The sequence below is a fragment of the Ursus maritimus genome, unplaced genomic scaffold (assembly GCF_017311325.1).
Source record: "Ursus maritimus isolate PB19 unplaced genomic scaffold, ASM1731132v1 scaffold_23, whole genome shotgun sequence".
Classification (NCBI taxonomy): domain Eukaryota; kingdom Metazoa; phylum Chordata; class Mammalia; order Carnivora; family Ursidae; genus Ursus; species Ursus maritimus.
The window spans coordinates 40,580,720-40,601,003 of record NW_024424786.1 but is presented as its reverse complement, the minus strand read 5'-3'; the positions used below and the strand labels follow the sequence as shown (position 1 = coordinate 40,601,003).

The 20,284-nt window shown below is 46.1% G+C and overlaps 1 protein-coding gene across 1 annotated transcript in view; it reads left to right on the top strand.

Moving 5' to 3' along the window:
- LOC121104798 (AP-5 complex subunit beta-1) overlaps positions 1 to 1,334 on the top strand; it is a 9,732-nt gene extending 8,398 nt beyond the window's left edge. The window contains exon 3 of the mRNA XM_040639413.1: positions 1 to 1,334. Coding sequence (XP_040495347.1) covers positions 1 to 1,224 — 1,224 coding nt within the window. The 3' untranslated portion in view covers positions 1,225 to 1,334.
- The last annotated feature ends 18,950 nt before the right edge of the window (positions 1,335 to 20,284 follow it).

Genomic DNA, 20,284 nt, shown 5'->3' with positions numbered 1-20,284 from the left:
GTCGTTCACTGTCTAGCCACGCAGCCTGCGGTGCTGACGCCCTTGACCCACGGACTGGCCCGGCTGTACCGAGCCCGGCCTGCGCTGGCTCCCCATTTTGTGGATCTCTTGGACAGGGTGGGCCCTGAGCTGGGGGAGCCCCTGAGAGCGGTGTTGCGGCAGGAGGTGGTGTCCAGGCCGGGCAGGGACGAGGCCCTTCGTTGGCACCTGCAGATACTGGCGAAAGTGGCAGACGGGAACACTCCAAGTGCCACCCTCGGCTTCCTGCGAGCCGCGGCAGCCCACTGCACGGACTGGGGCCTCCAGCAGGCCCTGCTGCAGGTCTGCCGGGCCTTGCTGCGGGCGGGTGTCGGGGAAGGCCTGGCCGACTTGCTGCAGGCACTGGCCAGGCAGTTGGAGGACCCCGATGGGCGGGACCACGCACGCCTCTACTACATCCTCCTGGCCCACCTGGCGGGGCCCAAGCTGGGGGTGGCCCTGGGCCCCTCGCTGGCCGCCCCTGCACTGACTTCCTCACTGGTGGCCGAGAACCAGGGCTTCGCCGCAGTGCTGATGGTGCAGGAGGCCCCGGCCCCGATCCGGCTGAGTGTGGGGCCCCGCCAAGCAGTGGGCACGGTCCCCGTGCTGCGGCTGCACGTGGAGGTGCTGGAGCCCGTCTACTCTCTGGAGCTGCGCTTCCGTGTAGAAGGACAGCTCTACGCACCCCTGGGGGCCATCCACGTGCCCTGCCTGCTCCCGGGCCGCCCCTGCCCCCCTCTGCTCCTGCCTCTGCAGCCCCGCCGCCCGGCTCCCACGCAGCTGGGCGTGCGTGCGCTGTACGCCACCCCCGCTGGCCTCACGTGCCATGCCCACCTGCCGCCCTTGCCTGTGAACTTCGCTGACCTTTTCCTGCCTTTCCCGCAGGCCCCCGACGGGGACAAGCGGGGCTTCTTCGAGGAGCTCTGGGACTCCTGCCTGCCAAAGGGCACCGAGAGTCGCCTTTGGTGCCCTCTTGGGCCACAGGGGCTGGAGGCCTTGGTGTCATGCCACCTGGAGCCCTTTGTGGTGGTGGCCCAGCCCCCCACCAGCTACCATGTGGCCATCCGCCTGCCCCCAGACTCGAGGCTGCTGCTGCGACTGGAGGCGGCCCAGGCGGACGGAGTGCCCGTGGCCCTACGGACAGACGACTGGGCTGTGCTGCCTCTGGCCGGGGACTACCTCCGCGGGCTGTCAGCCGCTGTCTGAACCCGGAGGCCAGGCCAGACCCTGAGATGATCTTGCCCAAGGAGGGCACTGAGGGCCAGAACACAGTCCTGTGGCTCCTTTCTTAAAAAAAGAAACAAACCTTACATTCACCAATGACCTTCACTAGTTTGTTTTCTTTTGAGCCCTGGGTGGGGCATGCACACGGCAGGGTTGGGGCGGGGGGCAGAGGCTCCTGGAAAACTTCCAGACTAGGAACCCCCATACTGCAGGGCTCCAAAGTTTCTTCCTGCCCGGCAAGGAGGAGAAAAAATATCCTGTCTCTGCTTCCCAGAGAGGGTTGGGGCTCAGCCCAAAGCCATGGAGCAACTTAGGAACGTGGGAGCTGGCCCTAGGCCTCCTCACCGGGGACCAGGCTTTTCAGCGCCAGAGCTTGGTGGGGTCCCTGCCCCAGGGAGCTCAGACTAGCTAGGACGACGGTCCAAAGGCCAGAAACAGGAGGCTGCAGTGGTCCGGTGGCCCCTTCCCGGGGAGGGGGCTCCCCATGCTGTGGTGTTCGGAGCCAGCTCCAGGAAGGGCCCGTCAGCATAGCCTGGGAGCCGGCGAGAGGGAGGCCCCCCGACGTGCGCTACAGCAAAGCCGACTTTTCCTCACTCCAACCCAACCTGCGGACCTGAGAATTTTCCAGGTAGAAAAAACTAGTCCCCCTTGTCCTTTTTCCAAACATGTGAGATACTTTGGGTTCAAATGTATGGAGGCCAACTCTGCTGCCAGGCACGAAGCTGGTATTTTCCACAGACGATGGTGCCTCACGGCATGCTTGCAACAGCTCAGCAGGGCCCCGCAGATGAGGAAATCTGTAGGCCAGAGGGGTTGAATGATTTTCCTGTGGTCACCCAGCTGGTTAGTAATCGGGTTTTGTCATCTCGGAGCAGGTTTCCATTACCACACCGTCAGAAGGGAGAACTGCACAGGCCAGAGGGCCACAGAGCGGCCAGGCCTCCCTGTCCTGGGGCCAGCCCCTGGGAGGTCACAGGAGCAGGAGTCAGCAGTGCTGGGCCCAGAAGGACCAGGGGCTCAGGCCTAACTGTTCTGCTGGCGAAGGGCCCCTTCCTCTTGGGCTTCCGGCCCACAAGTTCCTGTGGGCCATTCCTGCCCCTCCAAATTGTGGCAGCATGGGAAAGGGAAGCAGGGCCTGGGACAAGCGGGGCTGTTCCAGGTCAGGCCAGGAGGTCTGTCCCGAGTTTGAGGTATGGCGGTCTCGTGTGATCTGGGCCAGCTACGGCAAATCGGGAAGGGGTTGGGTCCAGGAAACAAGCTTATCCAGCTGTTTGCGGACACCTGGCTCCTTCCAAGGCGGCTGGGAAGGCTAGAGAAGGGGGCCTCGGGGAGCCAGTCTCGGCACTGGTGAGTTCTAGAACACACTGCCCTCCCTGCCTGCCGTCCAGCTCCTCTCAGCACCTGGTGCCGGGACGGCCGCTGGAAGGCGGGTGGGGCTGCCAGCACGGCCTCCTGACCCCCAAGAAGCCGGCGTGCGGGCACCCTACAGAGAGGCTGAGCTCCCGAAGCTGCCAGATGGCTTTGGCCTGGTTCCTTCTGCCCAGGTCCTTCAGAGGGCATCAGTGAGTGGGCCGTGCACGTCTCCCACGGACCTCCAGCAGAGGGGAGTCTGGAGAACACTTGTTTTCTTTTTGCCTCAGACGCGGGAGGTAGGGTTAATCCTTAGCCTAAGATTAAGATCACTGGCTTGTGTAAGGACTCACCAACCATCCCTTTGTCTGTCAGGCCAACCATGCATCCACCCACTTCTCCACTGTTGGGCCCCGGATGACCTCCAACCTCCCCCCCCACACACACACCTGGCACAGTGGACGTCATATATGTCCCCTCACGTGTCTCTGCAACAGTTGCCCTGGGATACTCACTAGGAGCAGAATTCAAAAGGCACGCATGTGCTTAACTGGACTAAGTGATGTCTGAGTAATTCAAGTTCTTAGCTTTGCATCTTCTCGGTACGCCTAGGAAGGTAGGGATGGACATGAGTTCCCAGCCCACGCCATCCACACGGTCCACCCCTGTGCATGCTCCATGCCCACGTACCCCTGCTCACACTTCAGCTTCCCGAAGGTCATAGCAACAACCACCTGCTCCCGCAACAACCCCTCCTACAACCAAGACTTCCTCCCAAAAGGGAAGACCCCAAGTTCCATCAGCCCCTGGCCACCTGTCTGGACATTAGCAATGTGGGCCAGCTGCTGGTTCTCCACTTCCCGGTACATTCATACCTTTCCCCACCTCCCTGAGGTTAGGCCCGGCCCTGAGACCAGCTCTGGCTACTGAAACGTAGAGTGTCGGTTCTGGGGCAAAACATTCCCTGCCAGCACTCGGGCTCCTGGCCCCCCACCCCCACCCTGGCATGGCCGCTGCAGAAATGCTCGTGGACGTGGAGATGCTTGATAGTTGAGTCACGACCCCGTCCCGGGATTCTGTAGCGAACGCACTGGATTAGGAAGGTAATCAGTTATAACGCACACTTCACATGACACAGAGGAAAAGACATGGGGAGGAATATTGGTTAAGCTATATTTTACTTGCAAGGAGGAAAGTATTGTGCAGTGAGTTACAAGGCCGTAACTGGGGCTTCCAGCTTTTGCAAATAAGAATATTGTACAGGGTGTCCAGGTAACTTCAAAGAAACAACAAATAATTTTTTCGTATCAATATGTCCCAAACATTCGGACATACTTGTGCCCCCGCCCCCAAAAAAGTTGTTTCTCTGAAATTCAGATATAATCGGGCATTTTGTATTTTCTTTCTCAACCCTAGATTGGTATTTATAACTTATTTCTTCTATGATCCATTTTATATACATATGTGTGTGTGTGTGTGTGTGTGTGTGTATATATATATATATATATATATTTTTTTTTTTTCCTTCAAGGCTCTTGACCTAGTAAGGTGATCTTCATCCCTGAGAGGCCTGAGTCCTTGGTAAGTCTGCCTGCGTTGAGTGTCTTTAGTTTTCTGAGTGAACGTCATCACTGGGCCTGGCAGTCCTGGGGACTCCCCCTCCCTCTCCATTGTGTGGCCACAACAATTTCTTCCTTGATCACCAGGACCAGTCATCCTTTCAGAGCTATTGGTTCCAAGGCATGAAGAGGGCAAAATGACAAGGTAGTGCTCTTCCCTTCCCATTCAAAAGAACCAGGGCTGTGTCCATTAGCATTCACTCTTGGTACCAAGGACTCTGAACTAGCAAGGCCCAAAGCTGGAGGGATGAGAAGTGAATATTTTGAGACAAACTTCCAGATGGGTAAAGACAGCGCTGGTAGCAGCACAGGGTCCCATCGCCTCTACGCCAAAAAATAATATGGAATAAAGAGAAGAGAAAGATATAATCACACAAAACCAACCCTCAGGATAACCTGGAGATAAAATGCTCGAGCTTAAAACTACCTGTAAGTAAAAACAAGCACAAAACAAGTGACAGCTCATGCTCTCCCACATCCCCGTCCCCGTCCCAGCCCCACCCCACACGGGCTCTGGGCAGACTGGCAGAGAGAAACTAGAAGAGAAGAGGGGAGCTAGTCAGGGCCGCCGCTTGATGGAAGACCTCCCAGAAAGACTGAGTCCACCTCAAGTCCGAAAAGGTAAAGACATGTCTAGGGCAGGTCAGCGCTTTGGCTACAAGACAGGGATTTCAAAGTACGTGGTGATTTGACTGGGCAGTCTTGAAACACACAGATTCGGGGAGAGCAAAGGGCAAAAAGGAAGGGAGAAGCGCCTTTTGGCATTTGGCTGTCAAAGGAGAAGCAAATGGAGAAATTTCATGGCTCTGCAAGACGAAAGAACAAAATCAAGGACCCACAGCTCCCTCCCCACTCTCCAAACAAACCCATGAAAGCATCTGGACTCCGCAGATGAGGCAGAAGAGGGAGCAGTAAACTTGGAAGAAAACGCCCAGCGCCACAGAAATGAGCAAGGAAAGATTAACAGGTTCATATGGAGTCATTGCAACACACCAAAAAATGAATTTCATTGCATATCAACCAAGGGAAATTTACACACATCCCTGAATTAACAGCCACAAAGCAGCAGGAAGCTGAACACGCACTCTGAACAGGCTACCTATGCTCAGAACAAGTGTTTGACGATGCGCAAACTCACCCAGAATGAGAAATTTTGAAAAGGATGGAAATTGATAGAACGCAGGAAAAGAATGAAGAAGGTTGATTGAACTCAGGAGATAAATGGAAGAACAGAAAAAATTATCCAGAATACAGATTACCTTGTAAGATGCCCAAAGGAGAATAGGCTCAAATAAATATATAATAAGGGACACTGAAGAAAGAAAAACAACCAAGAGAATGAAAATGAGATAAAGAAGTCACAGTCAGAACACAATAATGGTGGAAGATTGTCAAAGAAGGAATCCCATTTGTATTATTGGAGTCTTAGAAGAAAAACGAAACGGTGAACCAGAGCTGATATTTAACACTACGAGAAAACTTTCCAAGAGCAAAAAATTTGCACATCGAAGGGCCCACTGGGAAACTTGGAAAATTAACCCAGAACAATCAATGTTGAGACATATCCTCATAAAACCATTAGATTTCAAAATATTTTAAAAAAAGAGAGAGAGAGAGAGAATTCTCAAGGGGCGCCTGAGTGGCTCAGTTGGTTAAACTTCCAACTTTTTTTTTTTTTTAAGATTTTATTTATTTATGTGACAGAGAGACAGCCAGCGACAGAGGGAACACAGCAGGGGGAGTGGGAGGGGAAGAAGCAGGCTACCAGTGGAGGAGCCCAATGTGGGACTCGATCCCGCAATGCCAGGATCACACCCTGAGCCAAAGGCAGAGGCCTAAAGACTGCGCTACCCAGGCGCCCCAAAGCTTCCAACTCTTGATTTCAGCTCAGGTCATGCTCTCAGTGAGGTTGGGCTCTGCGCTGGGCATGGAGCCTGCTTAAGATTTTCTTTCTCCCTCTCACCCTGCCCCTCCCCCACTGGCTCCCTCACTGTCAATCTCTCTCAAAAAAAAAAAAAAAAAAAAAAGCTCAGGATCTTCAGGAAGAAAGACCAAATAACTCACAAAGGCAAAGGAATCAGAATGGCATCAGATTTTTTAAAAGCCAACATACAAAGCAATACAGCAGTGGGCCAGCACTTTTTGTGAACCAAGGATTTTATATTCAAACAAGTTGTCCTTCAAGTATCAAGGCCATAGGAAACAGTTTTCTGTTTTTCAACAAGTGCTTCAGGAATTGGGCACCCATGGGGCGCCTGGGTGGCACAGCGGTTAAGCGTCTGCCTTCAGCTCAGGGCGTGATCCCAGCGATCTGGGATCGAGCCCCACATCAGGCTCTTCTGCTGGGAGCCTGCTTCTTCCTCTCCCACTCCCCCTGCTTGTGTTCCCTCTCTCGCTGGCTGTCTCTATCTCTATCGAATAAATAAATAAAATCTTTAAAAAAAAAAAAAAAAAAGGAATTGGGCACCAGGAGCCAGTCTGAAAGAGAAAGCACTTCTTCCAACCGAGAGATGATGAATCTACGTATATATGACCTGAGGCTAGAACAAAGGTGGCATGAGGATAAATATGTAAAAAAATGTTTTATATTGCAATAATTAATGTAATTAACATAATTAAAAGCGTGGGAGAAGAAGGGAGAGGGAGGAAAATAGGCTAAAGCTCACTGCTGGGGTACAGGTGACTCTCAGCTCCAAATTCATTCTTAATGGCTGCTCTGTGAAAATAAATCAGGCCCCTTTAAATATCGGTCCTAGCCGCTGGCTCACTATTAAGCTTTGTCAGCAGAGGGCGCAGAGGAGCCATTGCAGAAGGAAGTTTTCCTTTCACCTCCTAACAGACCCGCAAGACCATCCCCTGAAGCTTCTCCAGGACGCAAGGCTCCAGGCGACAAGCAGATTCAGCACCATGGCTGTGCCAGCACCAGCCGCCTGTAGCGCGTGACAGTTTTGCAGCAAAGTATCTCCAGTGAGAGGGGCCACTGGGGGGCTCAGTCAGTTAAGCGTCTGCCTTCAGCTCAGGTCATGATCCTGGGATCCTGGGATCAAGCCCTACGTCGGGCTCCCTGCTCAATGGGAAGTCTGCTTCTCCCTCTGCCCCTCCCCCTGACTTGTGCCCTCTCTCTCTCTTAAAAAAATAAATCTTAAAAAAAAATAAAATAAAGTATCTCCAGTGAGACACCTCCCCATAAACAGGCTTCCCAGGCACCCTACAGAATGGCTTTCCAGCAAGTTCCACCAGCACAGAACCACAGTAACATCTCTGCCACCCTGTGAGCCACAGGCATGCTTCGTCCAACCAGATCTGGATCTCAGACTTATGGGTAGGAAGGGAGGTGCTCTTCTGGGCACAGCCTTGCTGTAAATGGAGCCTGGTGGGGGTGGGGGTAGTTGCTTCTTATATCTGCTATTTTTATATGCTTTGGAGTTCATTTTCCTATTACTGGCCAATGCCTTGGTACTTCAGTCCCCTATTATAGTTAATAATTCTTTATATTAAACTTCCCCCATTCAAATTACTGTGTGATTTCTCTCCTGATTGGACCCTGACTGATAAAACAGACAATAGGTGGGAGTTAAAAGTACGAGTAAAAATGGATAAGCCAGACAGAGTTTTGAAACCGAGGGTTTTTTTTAAAGGTATAAATACAATGGTAAACACCAGAACAAAAATATAAGCCTTCCTATTTATCTTATAAATTTATCTTATAAATCAAAGATCAAAGAATAGGGGCGGCTGGGTGGCTCAGTCGGCTAAGTGTCCAACTCTTGATTTCAGCTCAGGTCATGATCTCAGGGTTGTGAGATCCCACATCCCCCCACATTCAGCGTTGAGTCTGCTTCAGCTTCTCTCTCTCCCTCTGCCTCTGCCCCTTCCCCCGCTGGCACTTTTACTCTAAATAAATAAATAAATAAAATCTTTAAAAAACATATCAAGGGGCACCTGGGTGGCACAGCGGTTAAGCGCCTGCCTTCGGCTCAGGGCGTGATCCCAGCGTTGTGGGATCGAGCCCCACATCAGGCTCCTCCGCTATGAGCCTGCTTCTTCCTCTCCCACTCCCCCGCTTGTGTTCCCTCTCTCGCTGGCTGTCTCTATCTCTGTCGAATAAATAAATAAAATCTTTAAAAAAAATAAAAATAAAAAACATATCAAAGAATGTACACCTTATAGAGAAAGAAATATCAGAACCAGAGAAGACCCCGAATAGCCAAAGTAATGTTGAAAAAGAAAACCAAAGCCGGAGGCATCGTAATTCCAGACTTCAAGCTTTATTACAAAGCTGTAATCATCAAGACAGTTTGGTACTGGCACAAAAACAGACACATAGATCAGTAGAACAGAATAGTGAACCCAGAAATGGACCCAGAACTACATGGTCAACTGATCTTTGACAAAGTAGGAAAAAATATCCCGTGGAAAAAAAGACCATCTCTTCAACAAGTGGTGTTGGGAAAATTGAATAGCAACATGCAGAAGAATGAAATTGGACACTTCCTTATACCAAACACTAAAATACATTCAAAAGGAATGAAAGACCTAAATGTGAGAGAGGAATCCATCAAAATCCTAGAGGAGAACACAGGCAGCAACTTCTTTGACCTTGGCCATAGCAGCTTCTTACTAGACGCATCTCCAGAGGCAAAGGAAACATAAGGAAAAATGAACTATTGGGACTTCATTAAGATAAAATCTTCTGGGGGCGCCTGGGTGGCGCAGTCGTTAAGCGTCTGCCTTCGGCTCAGGGCGTGATTCCTGCGTTCTGGGATCGAGCCCCACATCAGGCTCCTCCGCTATGAGCCTGCTTCTTCCTCTCCCACTCCCCCTGCTTGTGTTCCCTCTCTCGCTGGCTGTCTCTCTGTCACATAAATAAAATCTTAAAAAAAAAAAAAAGATAAAATCTTCTGCACAGTGAAGGAAACAATCAACAAAACTAAAAGGCAACTGACAGGATGGGAGAAGATATTTGCAAATGACATATCAGATAAAGAGCTAGTATCCAAAATCTATGAAGAATTTATCAAACTCAACACCCCCCAAAATAATAATAATCCAGTTAAGAAATGGGCAGAAGACATGAACAGACATTTCTCCAAAGACATACAATTGGCTAACAGACGCATGAAAACAAATGCTCAACATCACTCATTACCAGGGAAATACAAATTAAAACCACAATGAGATACCACCTCACACCAGTCAGAATGGCTAAAATGAACAACTCAGGAAACAATAGATGTTGGCAAGAATGCAGAGAAGGGGACCCCTCTTACACTGTTGGTGGGAATGCAAACTGGTGCAGCCACTCTGGAAAACTGTATGGAGGTTCCTCAAAAAGCTAAAAATAGAACTATCCAGGGCATGGGTGCCTCATTCAGTTAAATGTTGGACTCTTGATTTCTGCTCAGGGCGTGATCCCAGGATCATGAAATCAAGCCCTGAATCAGGTTCCATGGTCAGCAGGGAGTCTGCTTGAGATTCTCTCTCTCCCTCTCCCTTTGCCCCTCTCCCTGCGCTCTCTCTCCCAAATAAATAAATAAATCCTAAAAAAAAAAAAAGGAACTATACTACGACCCAACAATTTCACTACTAGGTATTTATCCAAAGGATACAAAAATACTGATTCAAAGAGGCACCTGCACCCCAATGTTTATAGCGGCAATGTCCACAATAGCCAAAGTGTGGAAAGAGCTGAACTGTCCATTGGCTGGTAAGTGGATAAAGAAGATGTGATATATATATATATATATATATATATATATATATATATATATATATATATATATATTACTCAGCCATCAAAAAAGAATGAAATCTTACCATTTGCAAGTTGGGCTCTGACTGTGGGGAGACTGGCCACTTCACCCTGACTCCATCAGTGAAAGAAGTATGCAATAATCTTCCAAGTACCTACGTTTGTGAGTAAATTATTGGGTGGCCAAGCCTGGTAAAATGGTCAGGATGAATCATACATGTGATTCTTTTAAATGTTAAAATAAAGATTTTTGTATAGAAAAAAAGATTCATGATGTGGATGGAACTAGAGGGTATGAAGAGGACCAAAAACAAGGAATGAAATCGAAGGTGTAAACAACACAATAATCAATATAGTAGATCTCAAGGGTGTCTACTGAACCCTATACACTAGCAATGAACAATCTGAAAAGGAAATTAAGAAAAAAAATTCCATTTATAATAGCACCAGAAAGAATAATATACCTCAGAATCAATTTGATCAAGGAAATGCAGAAGTCATACACTGAAAACTACAAAACATTTCTGAAAGAAATTAAAGAAGATGGAAATAATGGGAGGGCATCCATGTTTACGGAGCAAAAGGCTGAATATTGTTAAGAGGGTAATACTCCCCCAAATTATCTACAAGTTCAGTGCAATCCTTGTATCACAGTCTAAATGGTCTTTTTTTTTTCCAGAAATGGAAAAGCTGATCCTAAAATTCATATGCAATTTCTAAGGCAAAAATTAACTGACAATGGATCAAAGACCTAACTGTAAGTGCTAACGCTATAAAAGAGAAGAAACGATAGGGGTAAATCTTCATGACCTTGGACTTGGCAATGGATTCTTAGATAAGACACTAAAACCATAAGCAGCAACATAGGTAAGCTGAACTTCATTGAAAAAAAATTTTTTTTAAGATTTATTTATTTATTTGACAGAGAGAGACACAGCGAGAGAGGGAACACAAGCAGGGGGAGTGGGAGAGGGAGAAGCAGGCTTCCCGCTGAGCAGGGAGCCTGATGCAGGGCTCGATCCCACGACCCTGGGATCATGACCTGAGCCGAAGGCAGATGCTTAACGACTGAGGCACCCAGGCGCCCCTTCATCGAAAATTCTACAATTTGTGCATCAAAGGACACAATCAGGAAAGTGAAAAGACAACCCACAGAATGGGAGAAAACATTTGCAAATCATATATCTGATAGGGATGTAGTGTCCACATATATCAAGAGCTATTACAATTCAACAACAAAGACACAGACAACCCAATCAAAACATGTGCAAAGGGGGGCACCTGGGTGGCTCAGTGGGCTAAGCGGCTGACTTCGGCTCAACACCAGCCCAAGTTGTTTACATGTCCCCTGTGATCCAGAGCCCGCACCGTGAACCACCTCCTCCATTTACCTCTCAGATACCACGCCAGTATTCCCTTGCCCTAAATCAGCCCTGGTACCAGGCACCTGGGGACAATCGCTATGCCCCAGAGTCCACCAGAAGTATTCAAACTAGCCAATCCTAAGCTGTTTACCCTTCCCTGCCTTGACTTTCCCACAGAAGCCCCGAAAAAGGCAGTGACGTATGCCTTCCCTTCACTCCTTTCTGACTCCTGGTCAGCTCCGGCGCTACCCCACGTGGCCCTGTGCGGCGTGCTGTGCTCTTGTCTCCAGGGGAACTGTAAGTAACATTGAGCTTTTCTCTCAATGACATTGACCTCTCCATGTCAGTTACCACTATCGATGAAAATTCGTAGATACCATTAGGATAAGGACATGCCATATCCTATGCCTGACGCTAGAAAGATATGTTCATTAGCAAAGCCATCCCCAGAATAAGCAGATCGTGGAGAGGAATTTCTGCCACCTCCGTCGTCGAGGCAATACGATGTCATCAAACTGAAACTGAGTGTCTGGCTGATCTCTTGGAAGAGGTTCTGCTCTACCGGGAATTCAGTGCAGGTCTCTCCTTTTGGACCGTGAGGCATTCATCTGTGGCAATGGTCAGATCAGCTTCGCTGGAGGGAAATTCCCATTGTTGAGCTCACCTTGCAGTCTCCATCCCTGGCCCATGGCGACTTTTTTTCACGAGCCTATCGGGCAAGAATAGGTATGACTGGGAAATTGACGTGTCGCCTTCTACACCCTTATCCAGGAGATACAACATTATACTGACCCCATTCCAAGAAGCCTATGCACATACCTCTTTATTAGACCTCTTTGCCACTAAGTTTATTTTCTTTGTTTTTTTTTTTTTTTAAGATTTATTTATTTATTTCAGAGAGAGAGAGAGTGCGCAGCGGCAGGGAGGGGCAGAGGACGAGGGCGAGAGAAATCCAGGCAGACTCCGAGCTGAATGCAAAGCCCAAGGCCGGGCTCCATCTCAAAACCCTGAGATCAGACCTGAGCCGACACCAAGATTCGGGTGCTGCCACCCAGGCACCCCACTAAGTTTCTTTCTTTTTTTTTTTTAATTTATTGAGGTATTACTGACAAACACTATTATATTAGTTTCAGGTATACAAACAACATAGTGATCTGAGCCACCAAATTTCTAATCACGTTCTTTCCATGTCCCAGAACATCGGCCTGACCTTTAGTCTCCACCATGAATCACTGTAGAGCAGCGGTTCTCAAGCAGGGATGGTCTCATTTTCTAAGAGACGCGTAGCAATAGATGGAGACGTTTTTGGTTGTCACAACTGTAGGGGACTGGGGGAGGGGCGCTGCTATGGCATGGGGTGTATAGAGACCAGGGACGCTGCTAAAACATCCTACAACGCATTGGTCAGCCCCCACAAGAATTATCCAGCCCCAAATGTCAGTCGTGTCAAGGTGGAGAAATCTTGATGTAGAGCCAGACTGCTGGTCGTCGTCTTTCTAGACCAAGTGGATAACTAGCCGTCCATCTCTCCTTCTGGCCCCCATGGGCTGTGACGACACGCATTCTATGTCCAGTTGGTACCAGCTTTCGATGTAAACCATCTGTAAGCTCGGCTTGGGCTTTTTATTCTTCAGTTAGTTGGTCGTAGAGAGCTACCCATGAGGTCAAATACCTAGTAAGCAGGGGACGTGACAGCAAAGCAGAAGTGGGATCCTGGGGGGTATGAACAGTTAGCTTCAAGAGTTACAGGGCCGCTTGAAATGAATGGCAGCAATGTAACAAGGGCACGTTACAAGCAGACACTGGGACTACTTTGTTACAAGGTGTCTGCACTTCCTGGAAGTGGTATAGTGTTATTTGAAAGCAGGCTTAGATGAAATATAAACATATATTGCAAACTCTAGGGGGACAAATAAAAATATTTTTAAGTATAATTGATACACTAAGAGAGGAGAGAAAATGGAGTCATATAAAATGCCAGTTAAAGGCAGAGAAGGCAGGGGTTCCTGGCTGCCTCAGTCAGTAGAACGTGTGACTCTTGATCTCAAGGTTGTAAGTTCAAGTTCAAGCCCCACAATGGGTATGGAGATTACCTTAAAAAAAGAATAATAAAGTCTTTATTTTAAAAAAAGATTTATTTATTTATTTGAGAGAGAGAGGGAGAGTGTTGAGGGGCAGCGGGATAGATAAAGAGAAACCCAAGCAGACTGTGCTGAGCATGGAGCCCGACGCAGAGCTGGATCCCACGACCCTGAGACCGTGTCCTGACCTGAAGCCAAGAGTAGGATGCCCAACCGACTAGGCCACTCAGGCAACCCAAAGAATAAAATCATAAATAAATAAATAAATAAATAAATAAATAAATAAATAAAGAGAAAGGGGAAGATTTTTTTAAAAAGTGCTACAAATAAAACACCGAAAACATCATTCATATTAATCCAACCATACTGATAATCATTTTCATTGTGAGTACGCCAATTAAAAGAGACTGTCAGCATGGATTAAAAAAAAAAAAAGACCCAACTGTATGTTGCCTACAAGAGAACCACTTTAAATATAAAGGCAAAGAGAGAGTAATAGTAAAGGGGTGAAGACAGATATACCACACTGACACTGATCCAAAGAAAGCTGGACTAGCTGCGTTAATTTCAGACAAAGCAGGCTTCAGACAAGGAAAATTATCAGGGATAAAGAGGGGCATTGGAGAAAGATAAAGGGGTCAATTTTCCAAGAAGACCTAACAATCCCTAATGTGTATGTGATGCGCCTAAAAAAAGAGCATTGAAACGTATGAGGCGGGGTCGCCTGGGTGCCTCGGTCCGTTAAGTGTCTGATTCTTGATTTTGACTCAGGTCATGATCTCAGGGTCATGAGATTGAGCCCTGCATCGGGCTCTGTGCTGGGTGTGGAGCCTGCTTAAGATTCTCTCTCTCCCTCTCTCTCTACCCCTCCCCACTCCCTCTCTTTAAAAAACAACAACAACAACAAACATATGAGGCAAAAGCCTGATAGAACGGAAAGGAGAAATAGACAAATGCACTGCCTGTGGGAGACTTTGGCACCCTTTCATCAGTAACTGCCAGATCAAGCAGGCAGAAAATCGGTAATGCTGGAGTTGAACTGAGCAGTACTGTGAATCAGCTGGATCTAATTATAGAATACTTCTATAGATTATAGCATATTGCCCCCAACAGCAGCAGCCTACATGTTCTTCTCAAGTGCAGTGGAACATTCACCAAAAAGACCACATCTGGGACCATAAAACACACCTTAACAAATTTAGAAGAATAGAAATCTGTTCTTTGACCACAGTGGAATTAAACTAGACATCAGTGACAGAAAGATTGCAGGAAAATTCCCAAATAGTTGGAGATTAACCAACACCCTTCTAAATAACACATGGATCAAGGAAGTCTCAAGAGAAAACTTAAAATATCTTGAACTAAATGAAAATAAAATATAGGGGCGCCTGGGTGGCACAGCAGTTAAGCGTCTGCCTTCGGCTCAGGGCGTGATCCCGGCGTTATGGGATCGAGCCCCACATCAGGCTCCTCCACTATGAGCCTGCTTCTTCCTCATATAACTTGTCAAAATCTGTGGGATTCAGTGAAACTTACACTTAGAGTGAGGTTTATGGTATTGAATGCATATATTAGAAAAGAAGAAAGCTCTGAGAATCAATCATCTAAGCTCCAACTTTAGGAAACCAGAGAAGGAAGACTAATATAAGCCTAAAGCAAGCGAAGGGGAAAAATAACAACAATTAGAGCAGAAATCAATGAAATTGAAAGCAGGAAATCAACAGAGAACATCAGTGAAACCAAAAGCTGATCTTATGGAAAGATCAATAAGCCTCTAGCCAGATTAAGAAGAAAAGAGAGAAGACACAAATTACTAATGCCAGAAATGAAAGAGGGGTCATCACTACAGATCCCATGGCCATTAAAGGGATAATAAAGGAATATTACAAACAACACTTTGTCCGCAGTCTGATAACTTAAAGGACCAATTCCTTGGATGATGTAAAGTAAGAAAACTTACACGAAGAAAAATAGATTATCTGGGGCGCCTGGGTGGCTCAGTCGTTAAGCGTCTGCCTTCGGCTCAGGGCGTGATCCCGGCGTTATGGGATCGAGCCCCACGTCAGGCTCCTCCGCTGGGAGCCTGCTTCTTCCTCTCCCACTCCCCCTGCTTGTGTTCCCTCTCTCGCTGGCTGTCTCTGTCTCTGTCAAATAAATAAATAAAATATTTTTTAAAAAAAGAAAAATAGATCATCTGAATAGACCTATATACATTAAAGAATTTGAATCAATAATTAATAAGTATATAAAGTATCATAGATACCCTTATATATTATTAATATATAACATAATTATAACAATAAACATGTGAGGTGATGGATGTGTTAATTAACTGGCCGGGAGGAACCCTCTCACAGAGTACGCACACATCACATCATCATGATGTACAATTTAAATATCGTATAATTTAGCAATAATACTGTGATAAATCTGAAAAAGATAAAAATCTATTTAAAAATGAACAACAAAAAATAATTAATAACCCTCCAAAAAGGAAAGCATCGGGCCTGGTTGTTTCCCCAGGTGACTTCTAGTAGTGAAAACCCATTTAAGAAAGAACAACAGGGGCGCCTGGGTGGCACAGCGGTTGGGCGTCTGCCTTCGGCTCAGGGCGTGATCCCAGCGTTGTGGGATCGAGCCCCACGTCAGGCTCCTCCGCTATGAGCCTGCTTCTTCCTCTCCCACTCCCCCTGCCTGTGTTCCCTCTCTCGCTGGCTGTCTCTATCTCTGTCGAATAAATAAATAAAATCTTAAAAAAAAAAAAAGAAAGAACAACAAAAATTCTCTATAATCTCCTCCAGAAAATAGAAGCAGAGGTAATACTTTCAAACTCATTCTATGAGGTCAGCATCACCCTAGCGCCAAAACCAGATACAAGAAAAGAAAGCTATGGATCAGTATCACTCATGAGCACAGGTGTAAAAATCCTCAACAAAATATCAGGAAATTGAATTCAATGTACATAAGTTTAGGCTAATACTTTAAAGGAATAAATAATGTTTCTAATGTTTCAGTGACTTTTATTTATTTATTTTTTTAAGATTTTATTTATTTGAGAGAGAGAGAGAGAGAGAGAGCACAAGTAGGGGGTGGGTTGGGCAGAGGGAGAGGGGGAAGCAGACCCCATGCTGAGCAGGGAGCCCAAGTTGGGGCTCAATCCCAGGACCCTGAGCTCATGACCAGAGCCGAAGGCAGACGCTTAACCGACTGAGCCACCCAGGCGCCCCATTTCCGTGACTTTTAAAAACAGTAATTGAATTGTATATATCTATAGTGGAATATAAGTTAAGGACAAAGGAAGCTACAAAATAAATGCTTAAACTGTGTATTAATGTTATTCTTAGTTGTGGCACTGTTATTTTTCTTCCAAGACTGTTGCGTATATAGTGGGAAACCAAGTGGATGAAAACTGGCATTCTTCAGTGCAGGAGAAAAACAGGATACAAATGTACAAGCAATGAGGTTAGTAAAGCCCCGTTGTCCTAGAAGTAACAGTAGGATCTCGTGATGTATTTTCCCTTTAAGAGAGAAATCTACATATCTCCTAGCTTTGTCCACTGAAAACATCTAGAAACAATCTAGTGGCAATGAGCACATCAAATTTCACATTGGTTTAGTAAATACAATTTCCTGGTAAGAAAACCAGGGATCCTTGTAGAAACGGATGATTCAAGTCCAGGGGCAGAAAAAAAAGATACACGTGTACAAACAATGGGATACAAATGAGCCAGGAACATCTTGTGATTCTGGAAAACAAGCAAAAAAACTATACAAAACTCAAAAAGTTCACATAAAAAGACTCACGAGGTAACTTGAAGAGGCTTGCACTGGCAAGATGCGACAATGTGGGGACTGATAAGAATAAGAACCACGGCATGCCTGGGTGGCTCGGGCGGTTAAGCTCAGGACCCTTGGCTTTGGCTCAGGTCCTGATCTCAGGGTTGTGAGATCCGGCCCTGCGTCAGGCTCCTTGCTCAGCGTAGTCTGCTTAAGACTCTCTCCCTCTCCCTCTACCCCTCTGCTTCTCTCTAGAACAAATAAATCTTTTTTTAAAAAAGAATAATAACCACAATTAGCTAAATTATATCAAAATGTTAAAAATCTACTCTTTAATGATGATAATTTTTTTAAAAAGGTCATAGTTGGAGCATGCCAGGGAAACCATTTATTATTTTTAAAAACAGAAATAAAAGGAAAGTATCAAACAATTATTTTGCTCTTCTTATATTCACTGTACCAAGGGGCAACCAGATAGTTGATGAGGGGGAGTTGTCTTTATAGAAGTATTATAGACAGTGAAAGAAAAATGGTGGACTTAGGGGGCACCTGGGTGGTTCAGATGGTTAAGCGTCTGCCTTTGGCTCAGGTCATGATCTCCAGGTCCTGGGATCGAGCCCAACGTCGCCGGGCTCCCAGCTCAGCGGGGAGTCTGCTTCTCCCTCTCCCCCTGTTTGTTCTCTCTCTCTCTCGCTCAAATGAATAAATTAAAAATCTTTAAAAAATAAAACAGGGGCGCCTGGGGGGCGCAGTCGTTAGGCGTCTGCCTTCGGCTCAGGACGTGATCCCAGCGTTCTGGGATGGAGTCCCACGTCAGGCTCCTCCGCTATGAGCCTGCTTCTTCCTGTCCCACTCCCCCTGCTTGTGTTCCCTCTCTCGCTGGCTGTCTCTATCTCTGTCGAATAAATAAATAAATAAATAAAATCCTTAAAAAAAAATAAAACAAGAATGGTGGACTTAGAATATCAGTCTCGTAGCCCCTAATGAATGAAAGGATCTAGACAGTGATCATCCATGACTGCTGACCTCTCAGAGAAGAGACATGAGGTATCCCCTGACAGAAAAAGATGCCACCCCCTTGAAATAGTCTTGCCTCCTCCCCCCAGAGAATCTGATGAAACTCTAGAACTCACTACTAATTTGCAGGAAATATAGGACAGATGACCATGACCCTAGGAACACAATCAGTAGAATCCAGACTGTGGGAAAGTTGCAGAACCAAAAATATAAAAATAAAATCCAACATCTACTCCTGAGTTAAAAAAACAGTTAATAGCATTGGGGTGCCTGGGTGGCTCAGTCGTTAAGTGTCTGCCTTTGGCTCAGGGCGTGATCCCAGAGTCCTGGGATCCAGCCCCGCATCGGGCTCCCTGCTCGGCGGGAAGCCTGCTTCTTCCTCTCCCACTCCCCCTGCTGGTGTTCCCTCTCTCGCTTTGTCTTTCCCTGTCCAATAAATAAATAAGATCTTTAAGAAAACCACAAAAAACCAAAAAAACAGTTAGTTGTATAGCTTTAACCAGAATGTATAACAAACCGAAAAACAGCTTCATGATTATTGGTGAAATAGCAAAGCGTTCCCGTGAAAATTTCAGGAAACAGAAAAGGAGGTCCACTGATACTAGTAAATGTGAGATTGTTCTGAAAGTGCTAGAAAATGCTACAAATTACACAATGCAGTGAGGAGGCAAAGTTATCATTGTTTGGAAGTGGAAGGACTAATTCTGGAAGACCCAAGAAAATAAAATGAAAACTCTTAGAAATAACAGAAGAATTCAGTATCTATCTGGTTTAAGAACTAATGTGTGAGAATCAACAGTTTCCTGAAAACTATGCCTGCCGACCAAATCCAGCTCACTTCTTGTTTTTGCAAAAAAGTTTTTCTGGAAGACAGCCATGCTTATTTATTTGCATATTGTTTATAGCTGTTTTTATGCTACAATGACAAAGTTGAGTAACTGTGACAGAGATCATATGTGAGATTTGCCAACCTCTGCTTTAAATAAATAATGGTCAAAAATAAAATGGAAAATGGGGCACCTGGGTGGCCCAGTTTGTTAAGCAACTGACTCTTGATTTTGGCTCAGGTATTGACCTAAGGGTTATGAGATTGAGCCGAGCTCTGCGCTCATCGAGGAGTCTGCTTGTTCCTCTCCCTCTGCTGCTCCCCCCGCTCTCTCTCTCTCTCATAAATAAATAAAATCTTAAAAAAGTCTCTCCCTCTCCCTCTCCCTCTACCCCTCCCCACCCCTCTGTCTCTAAAAAATAATAATAAAATGGAAAAAAATCTAATTTATACCAGAAACAAAAGCTATCTAGGAATAAATTTAAAATATGTAGTAACTATTATATATAAAGAAAACTTCATAATGGCACAGACAGACATAAAAGGAGACATGAATAAATAGTATTATGTGTCTTATTCTTGATAGAAAACTAAAGCAGGTCTCTCTAATCTGTTAATACCCTCCAGCCAAAGACTATCAGGAACACATCTGTAGTTGAACAAATGAGTTTATTACTCTTGCACTGTTGGGCATCTCAGTAAAAGGGTGTGTAGGAAGGATTTATAGGATTTGGGCTTGTGCTGGGTGATTTGGGGGAGGGTTTAAGAAAGCCACAGTTTTTCTCTGGATTGGATACTGCCAGGAAGTGGGAGTTTTTCTAGGATGGGATATGTTAACAAATCTTACCTAGACAAAAGCTAAAGCTGTAATTGGTAAATGTCACTTCTATTACCCAAGGTGGAGGGATGTTTCATCATTTTTGTGGTTTGGACAATGTTCCTGTCTTCGTTGATGTTCACATGATTATAGAGTGATCTTGTTTTTGTCTTCATCCTGCATGTCACAGAGTGACTTCCTCCGACGTTGATGTTCTGTGAAATTGTTCGTGTTTAACAGAACATCACGCACAGCACCTGTATGTCTGGAGGTGTGTTTCACTTTTTCAAATCTAAATTAAATGCAATTGTAACGTTAATTGCCAGTTTTGTATGTGCTTGTTTTATAAAAGAACTTGACAAAATATATCTAACAAAATATATCTAATAAACGTTAGAATTAAGAACCCACAAAAGAAATAGTATTGCAAAAACAAAAA